Source organism: Aythya marila, assembly GCF_965140915.1.
Source record: "Aythya marila genome assembly, chromosome: 1".
NCBI classification, from domain to species: Eukaryota; Metazoa; Chordata; class Aves; order Anseriformes; family Anatidae; genus Aythya; species Aythya marila.
This window is the reverse complement of record NC_139042.1, coordinates 89897165-89919116: the sequence shown is the minus strand read 5'-3', so window position 1 is coordinate 89919116 and position 21952 is coordinate 89897165. Positions and strand designations below refer to the sequence as shown.

At 37.3% G+C, this 21952-nt stretch overlaps 1 protein-coding gene across 4 annotated transcripts in view; it reads left to right on the top strand.

Moving 5' to 3' along the window:
* Nucleotides 1-21952, top strand: part of CASK (calcium/calmodulin dependent serine protein kinase) — a 214316-nt gene that overhangs the window by 74308 nt on the left and 118056 nt on the right. For all 4 annotated transcript variants that reach the window (XM_082779340.1, XM_082779339.1, XM_082779342.1 and 1 more), the window contains exons 3-4: nt 12829-12934; nt 21012-21089. In XM_082779340.1, the coding sequence (XP_082635466.1) occupies nt 12829-12934; nt 21012-21089 (184 nt within the window). The remainder of the gene's footprint in view (nt 1-12828; nt 12935-21011; nt 21090-21952) is intronic.

Below are 21952 nucleotides of genomic sequence, written 5' to 3'. Positions count from 1 at the left end.
AACCTGAATAACAGCTCATGGATTTGCAAATTTTACTTTTACTTGTAGTCACAGATGAATAACTCGTCCCCTTTCTGTAGTGGTGAGTACACCCAACCCTAGCTCAGTGTCTTGTCTTCCTCTGCCTACTACAGTGCTCTGGAAAATTCAGAACATGGTTGAGCAGCATGAGACATGAACAGCTTGTTTCACCAGGAGAGCTTTGTGATGGAAGGAAGGTCAGGCTGAGAACTGTTATTTGCTTCTCCTTCAAGGAAGGAATGGGGAGTGCATCTTGTGCAACCATGCTTCAGATTATTTTCTGTATCTGGGCAGTGCTACACTCAGCCTGTGAGTCACATGTCGTCATGTTTAAACAGAGTTTTCATTTTGTTTTGTAGGCAGGAAAAGTTTCTCAAGAAACTGTGGAAGCTGACCTGTGTGAGGTTTATGTTTTACGTTTCCAAGTATCCCATCATGTCAATGAAATTCTTTACCCTAGTGGCATTTAATGGAGACATATTTAAACTTCTTTTTCAAACTTGTGGGGAAAGAAGATTTGGTTCTTTCTTTTAACCATATTAACTGTTTCTTTCCTGCTCTTACAAAGCTCTGTTTTGCAGAGGATACAGATTATTGTCATTTACTCTACTCCTGTGCCCTTCTATATAACAGTGGGCATTTAATTGATATACAAGCTTGCGGTTGCTCTTCCATTTAAGAGTGAGATAAATGGATAGAACTCACAATGTTGTGTTCTCACTTTAATTGATCATCACTTCCATTTGGATACCAAAGAAAGTGGATCTCATGCTGAACGTGGAGAGGTGAGATAGAACATGTTAGTTGTTGCAATGAATTTGAGGCAAGCCTTTCCTTAACACCTGAAGAAAGTTGATTCGGTTCTATGAGTGTAAGCTCTTAAATAATCTTTGCTCTGTCAAGAGACAGAAGCAGTCCATTATGCCAGCTATTTATTGTAAGGCTTTATAGATATTTATTTATAGAAATGCCCTGTAACAGTGAAGGAAACTGGTATATTACTACAGGATTCTTGTCTTTCGTATCACGTGGAGTTTCAGAGGCACTGGGAACTCCCTCAGAAATGAGTCAAAAAGCAATGCAGATGTGCTGTTTCCACGTCTGTATCTCCTGTTTTCAGATACAATTTCCAAGTTGCACTGATTGGATTAGGTGACTGAACTGTTTTGGGCTAAGTATTAATTTCAGGTGTGTTTTTTTTTTTTCTTATCTTCACTCATCACGAGAAAATAGGGGGGAAATGAAGTACTGTTTTCTTAACTCTTGGGTGAGATGAAGGAGGTGAACTCTTTCTATCTGGATTGATGATGGAGAATTGTCCCTTAAATATCATGAGACTCATGTGAAAGTTATGAAAGAAATTACTTTTCAGATGACCTTTCGTTGACATAGCATCCAAATCCATTCACAGACAAATTGTCATTGGATAGGTTCATTATGGGGATATGTTACATCTGCCAGTTGCACAGTCCAAGACAAGTTGGACAAGTTAAAACCTCATTCTTAGAGCTGTGACTTGAATGTGGTTAGGAACAAGTTTGAGCTCAGCAGCGCTGGTTTAATCACTAACATTTGATTACTGTGGAATGAAAAGGAGGGATGAGATTGAAGGGTACTGATTTCAGAGGCTTGAAAGGAGTATTGCAACTGCACGAAAGGAAAAGGGAAAATGGGGGAAAAGAGAAAAAGCACTACAAACTTAATAGGAAGTACTTCAAAGTATTTTATAAATGTGTGAAAGTAACAACAAGTCTATTTGAAATTTTTCATGCTAGGTCATAGCACGAAATCCTGTAAGTGCTGGTTAAGAATACATTCTGTAGTGGTTTTTTATTGCTGATGTGCACATCTGTTTGACGTGACTTGTTTTATAATGTGTCGGTTAACAAAGAAAAGAAAAAAAGTGTCTGTGACTTTTGGTAATAACTGCAAATGGAAGCACATGTAGAAAAGGAAGAAAACAAAACTGGTTGCTTTCTCTGATTGTGTATTACTGCTGCTTGGAAAGAGTTTTCTAGTTTCTTACATTGTTCTGTCACTGAGCCAGAATACAAGTTTTGTTCTTGTTTTTTGCTCCAATACAAGTCATTTGTTCTTCGGGGTTCAGATACCACTCTCTCTACAGGACTTTCTAGTTAGAGAGAATTGGTATGATCCTTAAAAATTACCAGATAGTCATCTATTACTCAGCATGCATCTCCTTGGTGCATTGTAGATGCTGTTCATCATAGAGTTCAATGTGCTGTGGAGAAAGCTTTTGGTACTCAGGCTGCCTCAGTACAGCAGCATATATTGCAATTTCCACTAAATTGCCTGAGAAAAACAGCAAAGTAACTTGTCCTGCATGCTGTGCTACAGCTAAAATGTTGTCATTAACTGAGCTACCTGACATTGTAGAGTTGATTTCATCAGAGTAGATTGATATTTTCAATTCTGGTTTTGCCTGGCTTCTCTGGACTTAATGGTATGGACAAAATATGCTAGTCCATTTCTAGTATTAGTGAGCAACTGGTTTTGTGTTGCCTATATAGAGCCCAGGGGTTCTAGACCAAAGAAACTTTGATCGAAACAAACAAGCACGTAACTTTTGGCTGTATAAGAAGCAGCCTGAACAGTCGATTCTGTCTTCTGGGTGACTTTGGGCACTCCGTTTCTGGCTGCTAATGTTCGATAACTGCAGTCTAATGGCTTCTTTAACCCTTCCTAGAGTAGGAGTTGGGAACAGCTTGTCTAGACTAGCTCGATATGTTAAGAATAGATTTCCTTTGTGTCTTTCAGATTCCAGACTTCTTCCTGTAAAATTGAGATTCTTTGTTGATATCAGAAAGTAAATTTCCCTGTCATTGTGTTCAGGTAAAAACTAAGCTAGAGAAGAAAAATCATTACAAGCAAAAGGAAAAGTACAAATAGTAGGATCATAAGCAACAGAAGTAATTTTTATTTTTTCTGGTTCAAGTATATGAGGGTGTTCAAGGAGAGGCTGGACATGGTGCTCAGGGACATGGTTTAGTGGTTGACATTGGTAGTAGGGGGATGGTTGGACCAGATGATCTTGGAGGGCTTTTCCAACCTTAATGATTCTGTGATTCTATGAAGTAACATTCTTTACATTCTTTTCTTGGTAATGTGCTATTGCCTTTGAGGGCACTTGATACAAATGTTACTCTTCCTACTAAAAACTCCCTTAAAGGACTGCAAAGTCTAGCCTTTAGCTAACCTGAACTGCCTAAATGAGTATTGGCCAAAATATTAAAGAGATGTCAAAGACTGGTGTTGAATTTTTCTGCCACCCAGAATTTGTTTGATAATGGTACTTTTAGCTCAGCTTCAAATATGCATTACCTGTATTGCCCTGGGCAAAGGCTAAAGAGAAGACTTAAATGCACCAACCTGCACACCCTGAAGCAAAAATAAATAAATAAATAAGTAGATCCCTGGGGGTGAGAGCAGTGAGGGTGGGAAAAAAAAAGAAGCACAACCTAATGTAACTTCTAAACAGGAGAAATTCCAGTGATTTCAGCAGAACTACTTGCAAGTTATGAGACTTTTAGAGCATTTTGCTGGACTTCAAAGCAATAAGTATACCACTCTGTTACAGTTTCGTGGATTAAAGGAGAAACTTCTGGCTTCCAACAGCAGACCGTGTTTAAATTTATTATAGTTGTGTAACCCAGTTATCGATGTGTGCAGCACAACAGACGACTGGTGTAGTCATAAGCTTGGAGTGACTCATTAAGCACGTGGGAGAGAAGGTTCTGCTACAGAGTCTTGATAAAAGGGTGTTTATTAGCCCTGGGTGCACCTTAATTATTTTAAGGTGGCATGTATTTGTTTGTGTTCCTAAGTCTGAATTCTTACCATCATCATTAAACAGATCAATAAGTATAAAACTACCCAAACATAAAGCTCTCGACAGCCAAATAAATGCAGGTACCTTTTGTATTCAGTTACTGACTGCATAGCGGATCAAAGTATGAACTGTGTTGCCACCTAGTGAGAAATCTGTAGGTAGACATGTCGACTTCGAGTTGCATAAACTTCACAAATTACAGGGAGGAAAGAGAAAAAGCACTTGATTTATAAATTCATTTTTCAGTGTGAATTTTAATTTCAGTTAAGGGTACAAAAGTATAAAGCTGCTGCATGTTAGCATGTCCTGATAATACTGTGAAATTTAGTGTTCTTAGTTTTCTTATTTCTTTAGTCTTTGGGAGGAGCAAATTAATAAAAACCTGTGATTTGACATACTGTCCAAACATTTTAATCCATCTGTGCCCCTGAGATGGGCAATACTGCTGTAACGTAGCCATTTGTTTCTGCTGCTGTGCTGTCAAGACATATTGTTCTTATATGTGTGCATGCAGAATTAGTCTGGCTGAAAAATTGCTCAAAAATTGCTCTGAGGGGAAGGGGAGAAGTTTATTTGCAATGGGGACCGATTCCACAATCCTGTTTATTGTGCAGTTGCACAAGCAGCTTCACTAGCATGAAGGTGAGAGATGCTGCAGGAGGGGAGACTGAGATGACAGAGGAGGGAACAATTGTTGCTTTTAATGGGGCTGCTAGACTAAAGCGTTTGTCAGCTCACTTTTATTAGAAGGAAAAACAGTATGTGTAATTTTATGAAATTATGACCTTCTAGTCTTTTCAATAAAGAAGGCTATTGTGACTTTACAGCAGAGCATTTTGCCATTTCAGTGCTCTGACCAGCATGTAGCATTCTTTTACCAAATACACACTTTGTGTTTAACTGTCTTTTTTTGTCCTATTTTAAAAAGAAGTTTCACAGCGTATTCTGACAGACCAGCAGCCGCACACCCTTTCACTTACCTCTGTTAAAAAATTCATTGTATTGCAAAGTGTTTAAAATGGTGGTTTGTAATGTAACAATGTGGCCTATGGTAATTTAAAAGGTGTTGTGTATCAGGCTGTTATGCAGTGCTGCATAGCAGGTGGGAACATGGGATTTAGTATAATACAGTTATCGGTAGTGAACACGCTTTCATTATGTGATTGATCGCATTTTGAGAGTCAATTACTGTTTTCAATTTCCTTTCATAAATTATTGAAAACAGATCAAAGATAGGAGAAAGTGTTATAGACTTTACTGCAGAGGTTTCTGAACATCTTCAGCAAGCACCTCCATTTCTGTGTGCATGTCCAAAGTTGTGACAGAGACACCTCTCCATACTCCTTTTTGAATTAATTTACTGGGTTTATGAAACTATTTCTAATGTCATGATCCTGCTTAGGTTTTGCCACACTTCTGAAACTGCTGCTTTGCCACCAGGAGAACTACTAGCAGTGTTTTGAAATAGACTGTGGACTTAAGAAGAAGAAAAAGAAGAAGGAAAAAATAATTAAAAAAAAATAAAAGAAAAGAAAAGAAAAAATGAATCCAGGAAGCCTTGGTTTCATATTTCATCATTTCCTCCCTTCTTCCTCTGTCCTCCTACCTAGCTGAACATGCTGTAAATCATTTGTTAATAAATGATTTTAATTATCTGCAATAGCTGTTAATACTCTTTCATACATTCTTAAACACTTTTTTATTATTTCAGGTTGATTCATTATCCAAAATACACAATTTTCTTTATGAAGCATTGCTTATTTGTATTCCAATAAAAATGAGGAAATGAGTAAAAGAAAGAAGGATTTGCTTTCATGGACACAAACCATCTATTGGTACATTGATCTGGATAAATCTGGTGGAGTGGAGGCATTGGCAGTCATGAGAGAGAGGGAAAGTTTTTTTTTCCACACTTTTCATGTTTTCATAGCTGATGGAGTGTGAACTGGGGAAGGAGAACTGCCTTTTAAATGTCTCAAGACACCTAATTCTACATTAAAGTTCATCAATATGTTTACATTTATGTCCAAACACTGAGAAAGAATAGAGTAGAAAAATGGATGTTACTCAGAATTTAGTGAGCATCTTTAAAGTTTGATTCCATGAGATGGAGATTTCCAAAGGTTTCTGCATATGGGGGATTAGAAATGCAATCTGGTTGCTAAGTATTAGTTGCAACTACGTTTTGCTTTTCTTTCTCCCCCCTCTTTTTGTTTCTGCAGTAGCCTTGAAACAAAAGATACTGAATATTGATTATCTCACGTTGTCATTGTAATTGTTGATTACCAGTGGCTTTTTTTCATCAAGGGCCATTTGTGAACTATATACATTTGTTTCTTTTTGGTATGCTTTTATCATGTTCGGTAAGCTACAGTTTGATTATGAAATACAAGATTTGGTGGTGATGCAGTGGGAGGTATGTACTTGTGCTTCTACGTGTGTTTTGCAACATCCTAAGCAGCTCCTGATGCTGGCTTTTGTGGTCATGTTTGTCTCCTGCTTCCATATTCTTGTCCTTGCTTTTATGCCAGCTTCCATACTTGAGATTGCTCACTGAATGGTTCTTTCATACAATAGGGCACTGAGCCAGTGGGGGAAAAAAAGAGAATGTTTTTTTGTCAAGTTAACACACTGAAGTGGTTTGGTATGTGGTGTGACAAGCTCAAGACTGCTGCACAGTGGAGCAGAGGGCAAGAACGTGCATGGGATGAAGAGAGAGAGCCAGCAGTTAAATTAAATCAGCTTGGCTTCTGTGGAGCTTTAGCCACCCTAAAGTGCATGGGAAGGGAGGCAGGTATGCTTTTACTGCTTGTTGAGGCAAGAAGTCAGAGAAACGGGAAGACTGTCATGGAAGAAATAAATAAAAAATCTGTGGGGCAGGAACACGGCTGTGGTTCTAGAGTACAGGGGTTTCATTGCCAATGCCAGTATAAGATGTTCCCACCTCCCGCTGCTTGTTCCTGTTGCAGTATGTTGGTTGTGACGAGTCCTTTTATGACTTACTTTCTATATTATTAGAACAATAAAGCCTAAGAGTAATTCTCTCAGAGGGTGGGAAAAAGCAAGCAGAGATGGGGATAGGGAAGCTTTTAAGCTTGCCCTGGAAGATCACCTGTCTTTGGAACTGCAGCCTCGGATGCAGGACGATTGGTAAAAACAAGAGTTGGCTGTGGTGCAGGGTGCATCGTGCTCTTGTTACGTGCTGTCTTGAGGCAGAGGTAGATGGCAGCGTGCTCAGCTTGGATGTAGTCGTATCTTCTGGGGAGTCCTTAGGAGCATGGTGGCTACTGCAGTTTACTGGACTACAAAGCGGTGCAGACCTCTTTCAAGTGCTGGTGGCAAAGTTGTTTTGTTTTGTTTTGATTTTTGGCAGGGAGAGAGGGGGCTGTACAGGCAGGCTCTGTGGGAAGAGACCAGGGGCTGCTCCATGCCAGACACAGCCAGTTGCAGATGGCTCTACAATGGACCAAAGCTGAGCCTATCGGCCACATACGTGGCATTTCTATGAAAATATATCTCAGGAAATGTAGGAGGGAGAGAAAGTGAGAGGGAACAAAAAAAAAGGGAGAAGCAAATGGCAGAGTGGATCCATGGCAGAGCAGATACTCCCTGTGGCCTGCGGAGGGCCTGCGTAGGAGCAGATAACCACTGTAGCCCTTGCAGGACCCATGAGGCAATAAATAGATATTCCTAAAGGAACTGCAGCCCATGGAGGATACATGCTGGAGCAGCCTTTTTTTTTGTGTGAAGGACTGCAGCCTGTGGAGAACCCATGTGAGAGCAGCAGGAAGGTGTGAGGAGGAAGAAGTGGCAGAGGGGAACTGCTGTGGACTGACCATAGCCCCCGATGCCCCTGTGCTACTAGGAGTAGAAGAGTCTGGAGTGAAAGAGTAAAGATGAGCCTGCAAAAGTGAGAGCAAAGGTGTTGTTCCAATGTTTTTCTTTGTTTCCCACTACCTGAATCAATAATTACACATTTATTTTAATTGGCAATAAATTAAGTTAATTTTGTCACATCAAGGTGTGTTTTTTTTTTTGCCAGCAACAGTAATTGGTAGGCAACCTCCTCATCTTTGTTTCAACCCATGAGCTCTCTTGTTTCTCTTCCTATTTTCTCCTTGAATCTTGCGGAGCAGCAGAACAAGGAAGAAGAGCATGGGTGGGAGTTCAGTTTCTAGCCAAGGCTAACCCACCACAAAACCAAAACTGACGTATTTGTAGAGTGAAGCAGTTGGTGTGAAGGTACCAGTGTCTGTATTGTGTACGCCTCAGGGGGATTACTTTGAACTTTGATTAGTCTGACCCTGTAGCCTGACTGCTGTTCGTGACTGAAGCACATCAGGCACATTTCTGAAGCACATCATTCAGTTCAGTTGGATCTAGCAGAAGTAAACACCAGCTTCTCTGGGATGCATACCAAAAGATTGTAGGTGGGAATGACTGGGAGATGTTCTTCAAAAGTATGTTCCTGACCCAAAATAAAACTTGGGAATGGTTACCACCTGTCGTGTTGCTATCTGCAGTTTACAGCCATGGTGATATTTGAAATCTTCTTTGAATTACAACATAATGATGTTAATTAGATGATTAATCCAGGAATCATTTCTCTGTTGCAAAGAAATATAGATAGATAGATTTCATTTTAATTCTTAGTACTGACATCTATATAAATTATGTGATCACATTCTCTTTGTGCAAAATACATGGAAGTGATTTAAGCAAACAGTTTACTACTAATGTAGATACTTCTTTTCAAATACAGTCATACCCAAGCTGTGGATGGAGAACTAATATTTTAAAGGCTTGAACTGGGAAAATCAAAAATGATTTTCTATGTCTTCTGTCTCACTAAGAAAGATTGTGATTATACCTCAAAGATGTTATAATAGTGCTATAATTCAGGCTGCTAGGGAGCATCTAGCTCTTCCATGCTGTAGGATAGCATGAGCATACCTTCAAAATATGTTCGATGTGTTTGAGATGATGTTTTAAAAACTTGGTTATCAGATTTGAAAGGAAATTTGGTGTTTGCCAGAATTGTCAAGGATGCATATAGATAGTTAACTCCCATATAAGTTTTAAGTGGTGCTCATGTTTCATATTTGTATCAAAGACTGATATTTATTTCTTAACATTATTTAGACCAGCTATCTTTTCAGAGCTTCCTGCAATTCCATTTTCAGTGTTGCAACCTTGCCCGAGCACAAAACTGTGTTTTCTCTGTGTTGTTTATCACAGGGAATTTCCTTTTCCATTGTAGAACTTTTCTATTTGTTATAGAAGTGTGAACTTCAATGGCATTTTAACAATCTCAGTGACTCTTAGAGCATGTTCTTTTGGCTAAAATTTTGCTTAATGTTGAAGGATGATGTTCAAAATGTAAGCTACGTAATCATTAGTAAACGGTACATGCCACCTCTTGCTCCTTAAAACTGAGTTAATCCATTGGCAGGTTCTTGAACTGTCCTAAATCTCTTTGGGGTGTTATGAGGAAGGCATGTTTTGACTTAGGATGAGCAGGACTTTTATTACAACAACATATGGCAAAATATTTAGTAGAGGTTTAGGAAAGTTAACAGAAGATAGGAAATAGTTTATATGATGTTATATTCAGAATGCTAAGTTACAGATAATATGGTGGCTCACAAAATAATAATGGGATTTTTCTTAGGGCATCTCTGGTCCCATGCTTGCAGCCAAGAGTTTGCTTGGCTTTAGGTTCTATTCAGAACTATTCTATTCAGCAGTATCTGCGGGTGGTTAGGATTTTAATTACCCCTTGAGGAGTGTGCGGAGCTCAAATTTAACTCAGTCTGGGTAAACCATTTGAGAAAGGGCTGAGTAGATGATGATGATGTTTTTTAAGTGAAAATGATGATATATATGCCATCTCTGCCTTTTCTTCTCCTTTCCTGTGCTTTCTTACTGGTCTTAAGCATAACACCTTTTGGCATTTGGGTCAGAGTCCAAATGGACCTCAGAATCCATCATGGTTTTTGACTTGTGGCTTGTTTGAATCAATGCGGTATGTATCTGTCTGTTTCTACACCAAGTTTTCTTCTTCCCTAATAGGTCCCCTGTTAAACAAGTTCCTACTGCTTTTAAAATAGGACTTTGTTCTGCTCTTAGCCCTAAGCCACTTTGGTCTTACTAAAGCCTTGTTCTGTGACTTCTATTCATTTGCTTTGCTGCTCAGAAATTGTATTTTCCACATTCTTCTTCCTCGGTCAGTGAGCAGTTGTTTTGCTCGTGCAATATTACACAAAGGAATGAGATAATTTGCAGCATAAGATATTTTCTTTCTCATAGTTCTCCTTTCCTGCAGAAAATATATAGATATCACAAGAAATGAATAAAGTAAGCAGCCAAAATAAATGATTTTGAACACAATATTTACCCAAAAAGAAAGCAGAACTTTCTGTAGTTTCCTGTTGGATTTTCACTTCCCATATGAAAATAGGTATCAGATAACCATGGCAAGGTGTGGTAGTATTAACATCCTTAGATCATAAAAAGCAAAATAAGTGCTGTATTTTCTGGAGATCGTAGTCATTACAGAAGCATGTAGTTTTCTGTTCTCTTAAACCATCTATCAGTATACTTATCTGTGATGCCATTTAGGAAGGACTGGATGCGTACTTCGGTGAATGACAAGGAGAATCGTACTGCCTAGAAGAGTGGGGTGGTAATCATATAGTGTTGAATCCATACCTTAGCACAATGGAAGGGAATGTTACCATATGGTAACTACCGTAGTAGATCCTCTGTATGAAGACAGTAGTATGTAGGTATCTTTAAATAATGAAAGACATTCTGTTGTTTTTGTGTGTGATAGGATTTTACCTCTGTATTAAGGACAAATTTGATGTGAATTTTGTTACTTAAATTTCATCTGCATCACCAAAATAGTTATTTGCATCTTTTCACTTTTTTTTCACATTTTTTCTGTTTGCACTACCCAAAATGTTGTTTCACCATCATGGTTTTGAAGGGGTTACTCTGCTCATTTTGATTTTAGGTTAGGTTTGCAAGGATGAGGGAGGAAGCACATAATGTAAATGTAATGTGAAAGTTATAGGAAGTAAATTTGCACTTTGTGAATCTGAACATTTTTATTGGATTAAAGCTCAGACATTTTACAAATTCTTCTGAATTTATAAATGACTAAAGATTGTGAGTCTACCATTAATCTCAATAACCTGTTAAGTGCCTCACATGAAAGAAAGTTCATCTGACTTGTAGTAATTTTGAATGTTATTAATTCATGTTAGAAATGTAATATGACACATAAGAAAATAGAACATTTTTTTTTTCACTGTGTAGCAGAAAAATATGATAAGCATTCTCAAATCAAGAAGCAGTATTTATATTTTCCCAGAAATACATATGTAGGTGGTTCTTGAGCAATGAAAAATTGTACAAAAAGAGAATAGAAAAGTAAAATATCTGCTTCAGACTACAGACTGGTATCCTTTCATCCTAATTATCAAGGCTTCACTCAAGATTTTGCTAATTTTTTAGAATACTGATGGTAACTTAAAAGAAGAGTTTTAAGGAAGATTAAGTGATATAAATAGCAAATATTTTCAATACAGAGGAAAGAAAATGAGTTCTGTATGGTTTGTCATTTTTTTTGCCTTTCTTTAATAAAAAGTATTGATTTGTGCTCAGAAGAAAAGTGTTGATTGATCAAAAACAATCTGTCACACTTTGAGAGATGTCAGCAGTTTCTGCTCCTTGTTTATTCACAACTGTTTGTCTTTCTCCTTCTCTAGAACAGGGATGCATGCTAGTGTATGTTGGTTTAAGTTTATGTCAGTGTCATTTCATATATTGTGATTTAATATATATATATATATTAAAGAACCAAACTGTGGGAAATTCAAACATCAGAAAGAATATTTTTTATTATAAGGATGATCAGACTCCAGTACAGGTTGTCAAGTCTCCATTCTTGGAGAAGTTCAGAACCCAACAGGACATTGTCCTGGGCAACCTGCTTTAGATAACCTTGTGTTGAGCAGAGGAGTTGGACTAGGGACCTCCATGTTTTAATAGTTCTTACTATAGTGCAGTGAAAGAGCCCATCTTTTCTATTTGGAGATAATTTTGCAGTGATACTGGATATTTAGGCTGAAAATTTGGTGTAGTCTGGAGGTCAGTCCTGTTAGCAGCTGTTCACCAATGGTGTTTCCCAGGGCTCAGTACTGGGACCACCTCTGTTTAACGTTTTTATCAGTGACCTAGATGAGGAAATTGAGTGTACCCTCTGCAAGTCTGCATATAATACTAGATTCCTGAGATTGCAGTGAGGAGCCTGTTGGTCTATTTTCTTAGTTGATAAGGAATAGGATGTAAGGAAATGATCTCAAGCTGCATCAAGGGGGGTTGATGTTAAGTAGAGTATCTTCACAGAGACAGAGGCCAAGCATTAGAATGGCCTGTGCAAGGAAGTGGTGGAATCCCCATCCCTGGAGGTATATAAGGGACATGTGGACATGACACTAAGGGACATGTTCTAATGATGGGGCTTGGTAGGACAGGTTGATAGTTGGAATTGACAATCCTAAAGGTCTAGGTCTTTTCCATCCTAGATGATTTGTGACTCTCTCTCTCTCTCTCTCTCTCTCTCAATCTGTATTACAGTTACTTCTTCAGGTTATGACCCAGAAAATCTTTTATCATTTGGTCAAATCAGGAAAGCCTGTTAGGCTTTATGTCTTTACATTTTGAGATATACATTAGTTGTTCAATGTAATTTAACAGTTAGGTTGTGAAGGAGAATAATTAAATATCATCTCATAAGTGTTATTTATAAAGATTAAAGAATATATTAGAAATTTCAAAGGCTTACATCTTTCCAAGCATTGTATTTTAATTGTCGTATTCTTGAGTTTTTCTTTTGTATTCAACAACTTGAATATACAGCTAATATATTACTTTTTTGTCTTCCACAGATCTGAAGAGGGAAGCCAGTATTTGTCACATGCTGAAGCATCCTCATATTGTTGAACTGTTGGAGACATACAGCTCAGATGGAATGCTTTATATGGTTTTCGAGTTGTAAGTTTCTCTCTTTGATTTTGCTTTCTTAGTTGTCATTTGCTAAATAAAGTCCTTAAAGTATGTCTGCTTCCACCTGCTTGTTCTGTAGTTCAGAAGCTTTGAGTTCTGTGAAAATATTTATTTCAGGCATGTACAGGTTCTCACAAACAACAAAAAAACTGTCACATTGACTAAGGGGCTAGTTTCAGTTTGTTCATCAGTGGCCTTTTAAGGTCGGATATGCTGTTCGTTGTTGGCTGCCATGTACCTAATACGGTACACAAAACCATGAGTTTAAAACCTCTGCTGATAGTCATCATCTTTGGCTAGTTAGTTGATGGCATTCTGTTGCACATATGAACTTCTGTTCATTTTTTTCCAGACTACTGTTTCTTCAGCTCTGCTTTTCCTTTAGTAGATACTCCAAAAAGTTTTATTTTTTATTTAAGTATTCTTGTAAATCAATATACCTGTTCACTTCATACGAAAAGGGACATTTTGGTGAAAGATGCTTTAGAGGCCTGAACAAAAGTCTATTTACTGTTTGCATATCAAAGGATGAACAAAATGTGACTTCTCAGCAGTGTGCAGCTATTCTTCATGGACAGTGAGAAACAAAAAAAGTCAGGGGACAGCCCTCAAAGCACCAAATTCATCCTTTAAGGGAAAATTGTTATATTTACATGTACATTAAAAACAAATTTCACATGTTAGTTTCATTGTTGTGGTAGAGAGGAATTTAGGTGGTAACAGCAAAAAAGTAATGTACAAGTAGTATAAAGCTGAAAGTTGTTGTTTGAAGTCTTCCTTTTTCATTTGTTTTTTAGGGAAGTTTATAAACATATGATTGTGTGAAGTAATTGTTGCATTCCTTTCTGTAAGTTTTGTTTCAGTACTGATTGTTTCTGTTTTATTTTCTAAATAACAAAACATGGACCAAGGGACTATAATTATCCTATTACAAAATAATGCACACCGTGGGGAGGCAGACAATTAACAAGATTTTGAAATGAAGAAAAAGGTTTTACATTTATTTTTACCCTGCCAGGAGCTCAGAAACATGAGACAAAAGATAATTATTTTTTAATGACAGGCCTATTATCATTTATGTTTCTATACATAAAAAGTAAGTCCAAACAATGAGGATTACTACACAAATACTGTACCTGACTTAAGGCCAAGTGAAAGAAGGAAATACAAGGCTAAAGTATTTGAAGCATAATAATTCTTTACCATCCCATATGTCCTTGTGCACTATAGGCATCAATCTTTTGTAACAAACAGTGATAGAAAATGAGATAGTAGGAACACCTATTCTCAAAATGTAGGAAGGAATGGAAGAGTTGTGACATGCTGGAGGGGATGCTTGATAAAGTGATTTAACAGAAGACTGTGCTTGCAGTGCATTGTCCAAGTTTGACAGGGTTAGTGGTAGTGTGCAATTAATGACCATAAGAAGAAACTCAGTGATGAAAATTCAGAACCAACACATGAACCACACGCAATAACTGAACCTAAAACTTTGTACAACCAGTTGCACATAAATGTGACATAAGGTCCACTGCTGTTTCATAAGCCGTGAACTACATGGAGAAGCTGCTAAAGTGACCCTGAACATTTTGCCAAATCTATAGTTACAAAAAGAAACAAGTTAAATACGCAAACACATCGTGTATCTGTTAAAAGTAAGAGATTGTATTACTTGAGGAGAAAAATACAGTCGGTGCCCAATTTTGAAAGCTTTTGTTAAATGCTTTTTTAAAAGTCGTAATTCACAGAAGCACTGTAGAACATGAACTGTAGCAATGAAGTTTAACACCAAAAAATAATTGTGTTTTTAGCATCATTTATACACAACTTCCGGCACTCCTTTACCTAATACAAGTATGAAGTCAACTGAAGTACATTAAGCATTTTATAGCATCAAAAGACGTTAAAGCAATCATTTAAGTTTGTGCCATGCATAGAACAAAACATGATGCCAAATACAAGCTATCTAAAATTTTCATTTATGAAATGGGGAAAAATATGCAATTTCTTTTCTTTCATATTTCTACTAATTATATGCTATTCTAGACAGTGCTGTCCTGTCACATAACATTTGCTTTGTTGTTCGTGTACATGGTGTAAACACTGTTTTTATATAGAATGCTGTTTTGTATTTGGCTTTTATATTATATTGCTTATTATGTTTCTTTAATGACCATTGTTTTTACCAATGAGAATACTTTACAAAAGATCAGCTACCTTCAGTATTTCTAAAACAAAGCAAATATTCTACGTGAAACATCTGAAAACCACGTTCTGGACTTAAGAGTGCATTGCATGCAGTTTATCCTCAGTATAATCAAAGTATGTGGACTGAGTACTTACCTTTCATACTGAAGATCTCAGATAATGTGAGTGATACTCAGTACTTTCAGATACTTAATATCTGGTCATTTGCAGAATATTCCCTCACCACTATACATAAGTGTTCCTGCTTTTTGTAGTGTATTCTAAGAAAGATTTGGCTCTTGGGATATCAGTCTTGTTTAGCTTTACCAGTTAGGCTGTATAGACAGTTAAAAACATACAACTATGCATTTTCAACTAACTAGCACATGTAAAAATGCCTGAGTTTTAAAATTGCAAATTTGTAAAAGTAATTTAAAATGGTTACAGTTACTTGGGTTTATGATAAGCATATGCAAATGAGCATTTAAATTATAGTTGGTATATTCAATCATGCCATTTTGTTGAAGTGTTAAGACAAAAGAAGAGGAAGAAAGGACTGCTGTCTATTCTGCTTTGTTATAATACTGTGAAATAGGACAGCTTCTTATCTTGTGGAGTGAAAACTCTTTTTCATTATTTCACTTCTTTATTATGTTAGGATTCCAGTTACAGTTTTATTTTTAAATGCAGTCTGAGATAGAGCCCTTCTTCTTTTTTATGGCTTTACCATACCTCTTTTCTTTTTCATGCTTTCATAGTATGTGATCCAGGATAAAAAACAATGCTGGGATGTTAACTTTTAAAAGCAAAATCAGAATAGTTCTGTATTTTTCACACCAAAACAGGTTTCTGTGTTTATCAAAGAAAAGTAAAGTTTCATGTGCTTCTAGATTAAAAGTTCAGGTCAGACACTGAAAATATCCAATGAAATTAAATATTTTCAAATGCACTTGGAAAGTTTACAGTACACTTATCTAAGTCATTAAACTAGAATTTCTTTCTGCCCTAACTCTAGTTGTTTAAAAATTAAAATCTAAATCTGAGGCATCTCTGTATGTGCAGGTTTTCCTTCTGGACTGAAAAGGGAGCCCAAAGTGACCAACTGTAATTTTAAATACCTTAAGGCAATGAAATTCCAACAAGTATTAAATATCCTGAGCAACAAATTTTGTGACCTAAAGACATATTGACAAATGTGAGTTTTATGATATAAAGACATAAAACTCACATTTTCACTGAGTTTGTACTGGGAGAGGTTTTTTGTCAATTAGCAATTTGTTATATATATTCTATATGTTGTAGATTTATTTAAGCAGTTACCTGGTCTGAGTATGCTGTTTCTCTTTTCATATCTGATGGCCTTTGAAGTAGTGATGGATTACAGTCAAAGTGATAGGAGAATTTAGATAGCTTACGGTTGAGGAAAGCTATATCAGGTTTTCATCTTACCTGCTATATCAGATTTTCATCTTACCTTGCTTAATATTTTTTCTCATTCATTTGATGGACAGGAGTTAATAGAAAACCAGAGTTCATTAGTTTTGATGATAGAAGAACAATCTTTGAGGATTTCCCTGGTGACAAGGCAAGACTTGAAAATCAGAGGATTTTTATCTTGGATGGAATTTTGGCTCTTTCTAATAAATACCAAAACTTGTCAGAGAAACTGAAAATTCAGTGCATTTCAAAACATTGATGCATTGAAATTTCTGCATTTATTTTATTTTATAACTTTAATTATCACAGTCTATTGATTTTTTTTAAGTTGCAGTATTTTAATAAAAAACTTAAGAAGACCCACTTTTAAGCAAAATTAACTCATAGAAGCCAATGTAAAATGTTAAATCATAAAATTTTATTTTTAAGAATTTACATAAGCCTGAAATAATTCACACAGTATTGCTGTAAAGTGCTTTTGCATGGCCTCCTGATACTGGCTAACATATGGAGATTTTCACATTAGATTGGAGTCTGGATTAAATTAGACTTCAGGTAAGGTAGAGTATTTTTTTTATATTAATACCAACAGCAAAATCAGTGTTTTTTTTAAGGATGCATATGTTCTTTCTTTACTGCTGCTTAGTAATCAGGTTGGACCACTGCTATGAAAACATTAGTGTCAAAGAATACCTATTTAAAATTACTTACTCCTCCTCAGCTCATCATCCATACTACAATACATGTATATGAATTGAGTATTACTCAGTGAGTGATTTGTTATTTGTCACTCTAACTGGAACAAGTTTATGAAGAGCACTGAAATGCATCTCTTAGCTGCCTGCAGGGTTTAAAAAAAAAAAAAAAAACCTCCTCGTTACATTTGGGTAGAACAGTAGAAAAGCATAGAAGGTGAATAGTATACCACTGACCAGAGCTATGGAAAGAAACATTTATGCAAAGGGATGAAACCTAGGCACACTTCTGCTAAAACAATGGAAAACTCGAAAGTGAGGTATGGGAAATCGAGGGACATAGTTGCTACTGATACCTGAAACAATTCAGATGTGCTGTTCTGGGAAGATGTCTGTTAAGTCACTGTTCAGAATTGCTTTAGCTGGTCCTGTCAGCTAAGTACCAATCACCAAGTCGTTTTTTTTAGTTTCCTGAGTGCCCTCTACTGGTACCGGCTGATTCTCTCTCAGATTGTGTGCTGTAACTTGATCACTTTACCAACTTTTTGCATCTTCAGCTTCTGTCTCTAGCATGCGTGTGTATATATATATATATATATATATATACACACACATATGCTAAATGTATATATATATATATATATATATATCTTTGTGTGTTTAGTTTAATAGGCTTCAATTTAATTCATTTAATTTTTATTTTACTTTGTTTCAGTTTTTACATGCCTAATGCTGATAATCCTTGATAATGCCTTAAGGCATCCATCCTTGAATTTTCATTTCATCTGTATCACAAAACTTTAATGCTCTTGCATGACATGTGCCTTTCAGTTTCTGAATTGATAGAATCTGGGGGCCATATCCTTGTCAGTGGTGCCCAGCGCCAGGACAAGAGGCAGTAGGCACAAAGTGGAGCCCAGGAGGCTCCCTCTGAGCAGCAGGCAGCACTTCTGTGCTGTGCGGGTGAGGAGCCCTGGCACAGGCTGCCCAGAGAGCTGTGGGGGCTCCTCCTTGGGGACCTCCAGAAGCTGCCTGGGCATGGCCCTGGGCAGCCTGCGCTGGGTGGCCCTGCTTGGGCATGGAGCATGTTTGTGCTTTGAGTTCATAGAATCATAGAATCATAGAATATCCTGACTTGGAAGGGACCCTTAAGGATCATCAAGTCCAACTCTTGACACCGCACAGGTCTACCCAAAAGTTCAGACCATGTGCCTAAGTGCACAGTCCAATCTCTTCTTAAATTCAGACAGGCTCGGTGCAGTGACCACTTCCCTGGGGAGCCTGTTCCAGTGTGCAACCAATCATCATCTCATGGAATAAAACTTTGAAATATTACCACTGATGGCCTCTAGCCATTTTTACTGTAACTATAATTTAAATTAATTGAAAAATGTTTGTGAAAAAAATTCAAACTGCCACTTCCTGTTTAAAAAATTTAAATAATTTAATGAAGCATGCCAGTATGTATACGTGGGAAGTAGAAATACATGTTAAAAGACCATTCTAATTATAAGCACCTTGTTTAAAAGAAAAGCCAGGATAAAGGAATGAGACTGTAGACTCAGTGTCTCAGGAACTATTGATACTGCTAACAACCTTGTGTGCCTCTGGATCTTTAATCATCTGTAGTTCATAGCAATTTGGAGTGAAATTAGATTCTGCTGCTTTATTAGAATCACAGCTACTAATTTTAGTAGTTAATTGTACATTTCGTATGTTTTTTATTGCTCAGGTTTCAGTTTCATTTCCCAATTAGTTGAATTGTTGGGAGGAAGGGTTAAAAAGGAAGCTGATATGGGGTGTTTATTTTCAGTGAGCTAGCTAAATCCAGATTTATGTTGTCCTCATTGAACCTCGCCTTGTTGCTGCTGTGAGGTGCCATGTATAGCACAACACAGTGTGTTGTCTGAGTAATATTTAGCTATGTATACAGATAAGCTTTATGAAATGGAGAAAGACAGGAAAAACTGCTTAGGAAAAAAAAAAATAAGGAGGAATATATTGATGCAGCAATGCGCAGTCATTGGTAATCGATGTGTGGAGTCTGTTATCTAGGAAGATGCTCAGAGGGCTGGAGCTATGAGGAGAGACTGAGGGAGTTGGGGTTGTTCAGCCTAAGGCTCTGGGGAGACCTTACAGTGGCCTGACAGTACCTAAAGGGGGCCTGCAGGAAAGCAGGTGGGAGGGCTCTTTGACAAGGGGTATAGGGATAGGACAAGAAGTAGTGGCTTTAAACTCAGAGAGGGTAGGCTTAGATTAGAGGTTAGGAGGAAATTCTTTACTCAGAGGGCAGTGAGGCACAGGAATAGGCTGCCCAGAGAAGCTGTGGGTGCCCCATCCCTGGAGGTGCTCAAGGCCAGGGTGGATGGGGCTTTGGGCAGCCTGGTCAGTGGGAGGTGTCCCTGCCCATGGCAGGGGGGTGGATCCAGGTGGCCTTTAAAGGGCCTTTACAAGCCAAAACACTCTGGTTCTGTGATTCTATATCAGGTGCTGAACTAACTGGCCAGGAATTTTTTTCCTCCAACTTAAATGAATATGCATTTCATTTGGTCACCAGTCTCTCTTAGAGTTGCCAGTACTCTATCTACACAATAGTGTATTTTGCATGGGGATATATTTTGTAGCTATTTGGGAATTCAAGCTTTTGCACATTGCTTGTGTCTCCTTAAACTACACTTGCTACAGGTGTATAAAAAAGCAAAATTTATTGTATGCTGACATTCTGGAAAGCTTACAGAAAGAGCCTTGGTGATGACAGCTTTCTAGATGCCCTGTGAATTCCTTTTCTTTCTTTTTTTTTTTTTTTTCCCTTGAGTCTTTGGTAGAGAGGAAAAATAAAAAGTGTGAAGACTGACACTGACAGATGTTACGTTTGACGTTTCTGCAAGTGCCATGTTAGATGTAAACTACATATGATTCTATTGTGTGTTAACTCTTTTTACTCTTTCCTTCCCATCATCAAGCATTGAACATTCTAAGATATAAATCTATTCTACATTATGTACAGGGAGAAGAAAAGGAGGACAGTTTATGCTACATCAAGCTGCTTTGGTTTTAGAGAAATGGTAGTCTAATTTCAGTCTAAGGACTATGAAAATAGTATACCTGAATCTGCATGTTATCCCTACCCATTGTAGGAAATCAGTTTATCAGAAAGAGTACAGGCAGTTACCAGAGCTAGTAATATAGTATGTGTGGTGTCACAGTTTTCAGGTGCTTTCAGGGAGGCTGTAAGGTATACAATGTGTTCTGGTCTCCTTATTTATCCTTACAAGAATGCTAACTGGGAAGATTATACTACAGTTTCAGAGTATTTTTGAAAGTCACCATTTTAAATACAGTTTCAGTAAGAATTTGTGTAACTACAATCTTTTAGAGTCACATTTGTGATGCTTTTAGGAGTGCACTTAATATCATGCTTTAATTGTTAACTTCCAGAGCTGCTTTGTACAGGGCATTGGCCTTCTCCTGTCTCACCCACCTTGTTCAATGAGCTGTTTAAGCAATAGAAAAAGTGTTTGGTTTTGTTAATAAAGCATTTGACAGACAAGAGGGATGTGAAAAGGTTAACCTGTTGCAAGCCATATCATGTTAAATGCCATTTTATTCAATAATGCATTGTATGTGTATCCAGGGTGTTTTATATAAGATTTACATAAGTAGAATAAATAGACTTTTTGGAGCAGTTTTATGTAATTCATTTTAGTTATCTGTCTTAAGCATTTTTTTCCTCTTTCTACCTGCAGTATGGATGGAGCAGATCTGTGTTTCGAAATTGTGAAGAGAGCAGATGCTGGATTTGTGTACAGCGAGGCTGTAGCCAGGTATGTATTCTAATTTTAATTATTCCCACAGCATGAATGGAAGAGAAAGGACTATATTGTTGCACAGTCTGGTAGCTAAAAGTAGAAATACTGTAAATATTTATGTTTCCAAATCTGAATGTTTATTGCAATAATTAGTGTAATAAAAGACTTTCTGAGCATTTTGTCATTTACTGATTGTGTATTTGGATGAGATTATTGAATAAAATAGTATTTCACATCCAATATTCTCTGTCTTTTCGCTTTGGGATCTCATATGATGGCATTAGGTGACTTATTGGCTGTACTAGTTGGACTCATTTCTTCTTCCTTTTTATATATCACTTTATATATAAAGTCACTTGAGCTTCTCACTTACCAAATGAACTAAGATCAAGGAGTATCAAATTGCACAAGGACAGCAAAACACCATGTCCTAATGGCATGAAAATTAAGCTCAAACCTCATTAGTTTCTGTGTTTGCTTTTCTAGTCACCGTAGATATTTAGCATCATAGGAGTCAGGCTGGAAGAGGTCTCTATTTAAACTTCCTGCTGAAGGCAGGGTCAGCGTTGCATTTGAATCATGTTGCTCAGGACTTTGTCCAGCTGGTTCTAGAAAGCCTTCAAGGATAGAGATTCTGCAGCCTCCCTGGGCAACTTGATGCTTTGTGTGTGTAATGTTCCTGGGGAAAAATGTGTTCTTGTAACCAGCTGGAACCTACCTTGTTTCAATTTATTACCAGTGTGGCTCAGTTATGGACTTGGCTCCATCATCTCCATAGCTGCTCTTAGGTATGGAAATACTGTTGCAAGGTCCTCTCCTAAGTTTCCCCTTCTCCAGTCTAAACGTTTGCTTCCCCTCAGCCTCTTGTCATAGGGTAT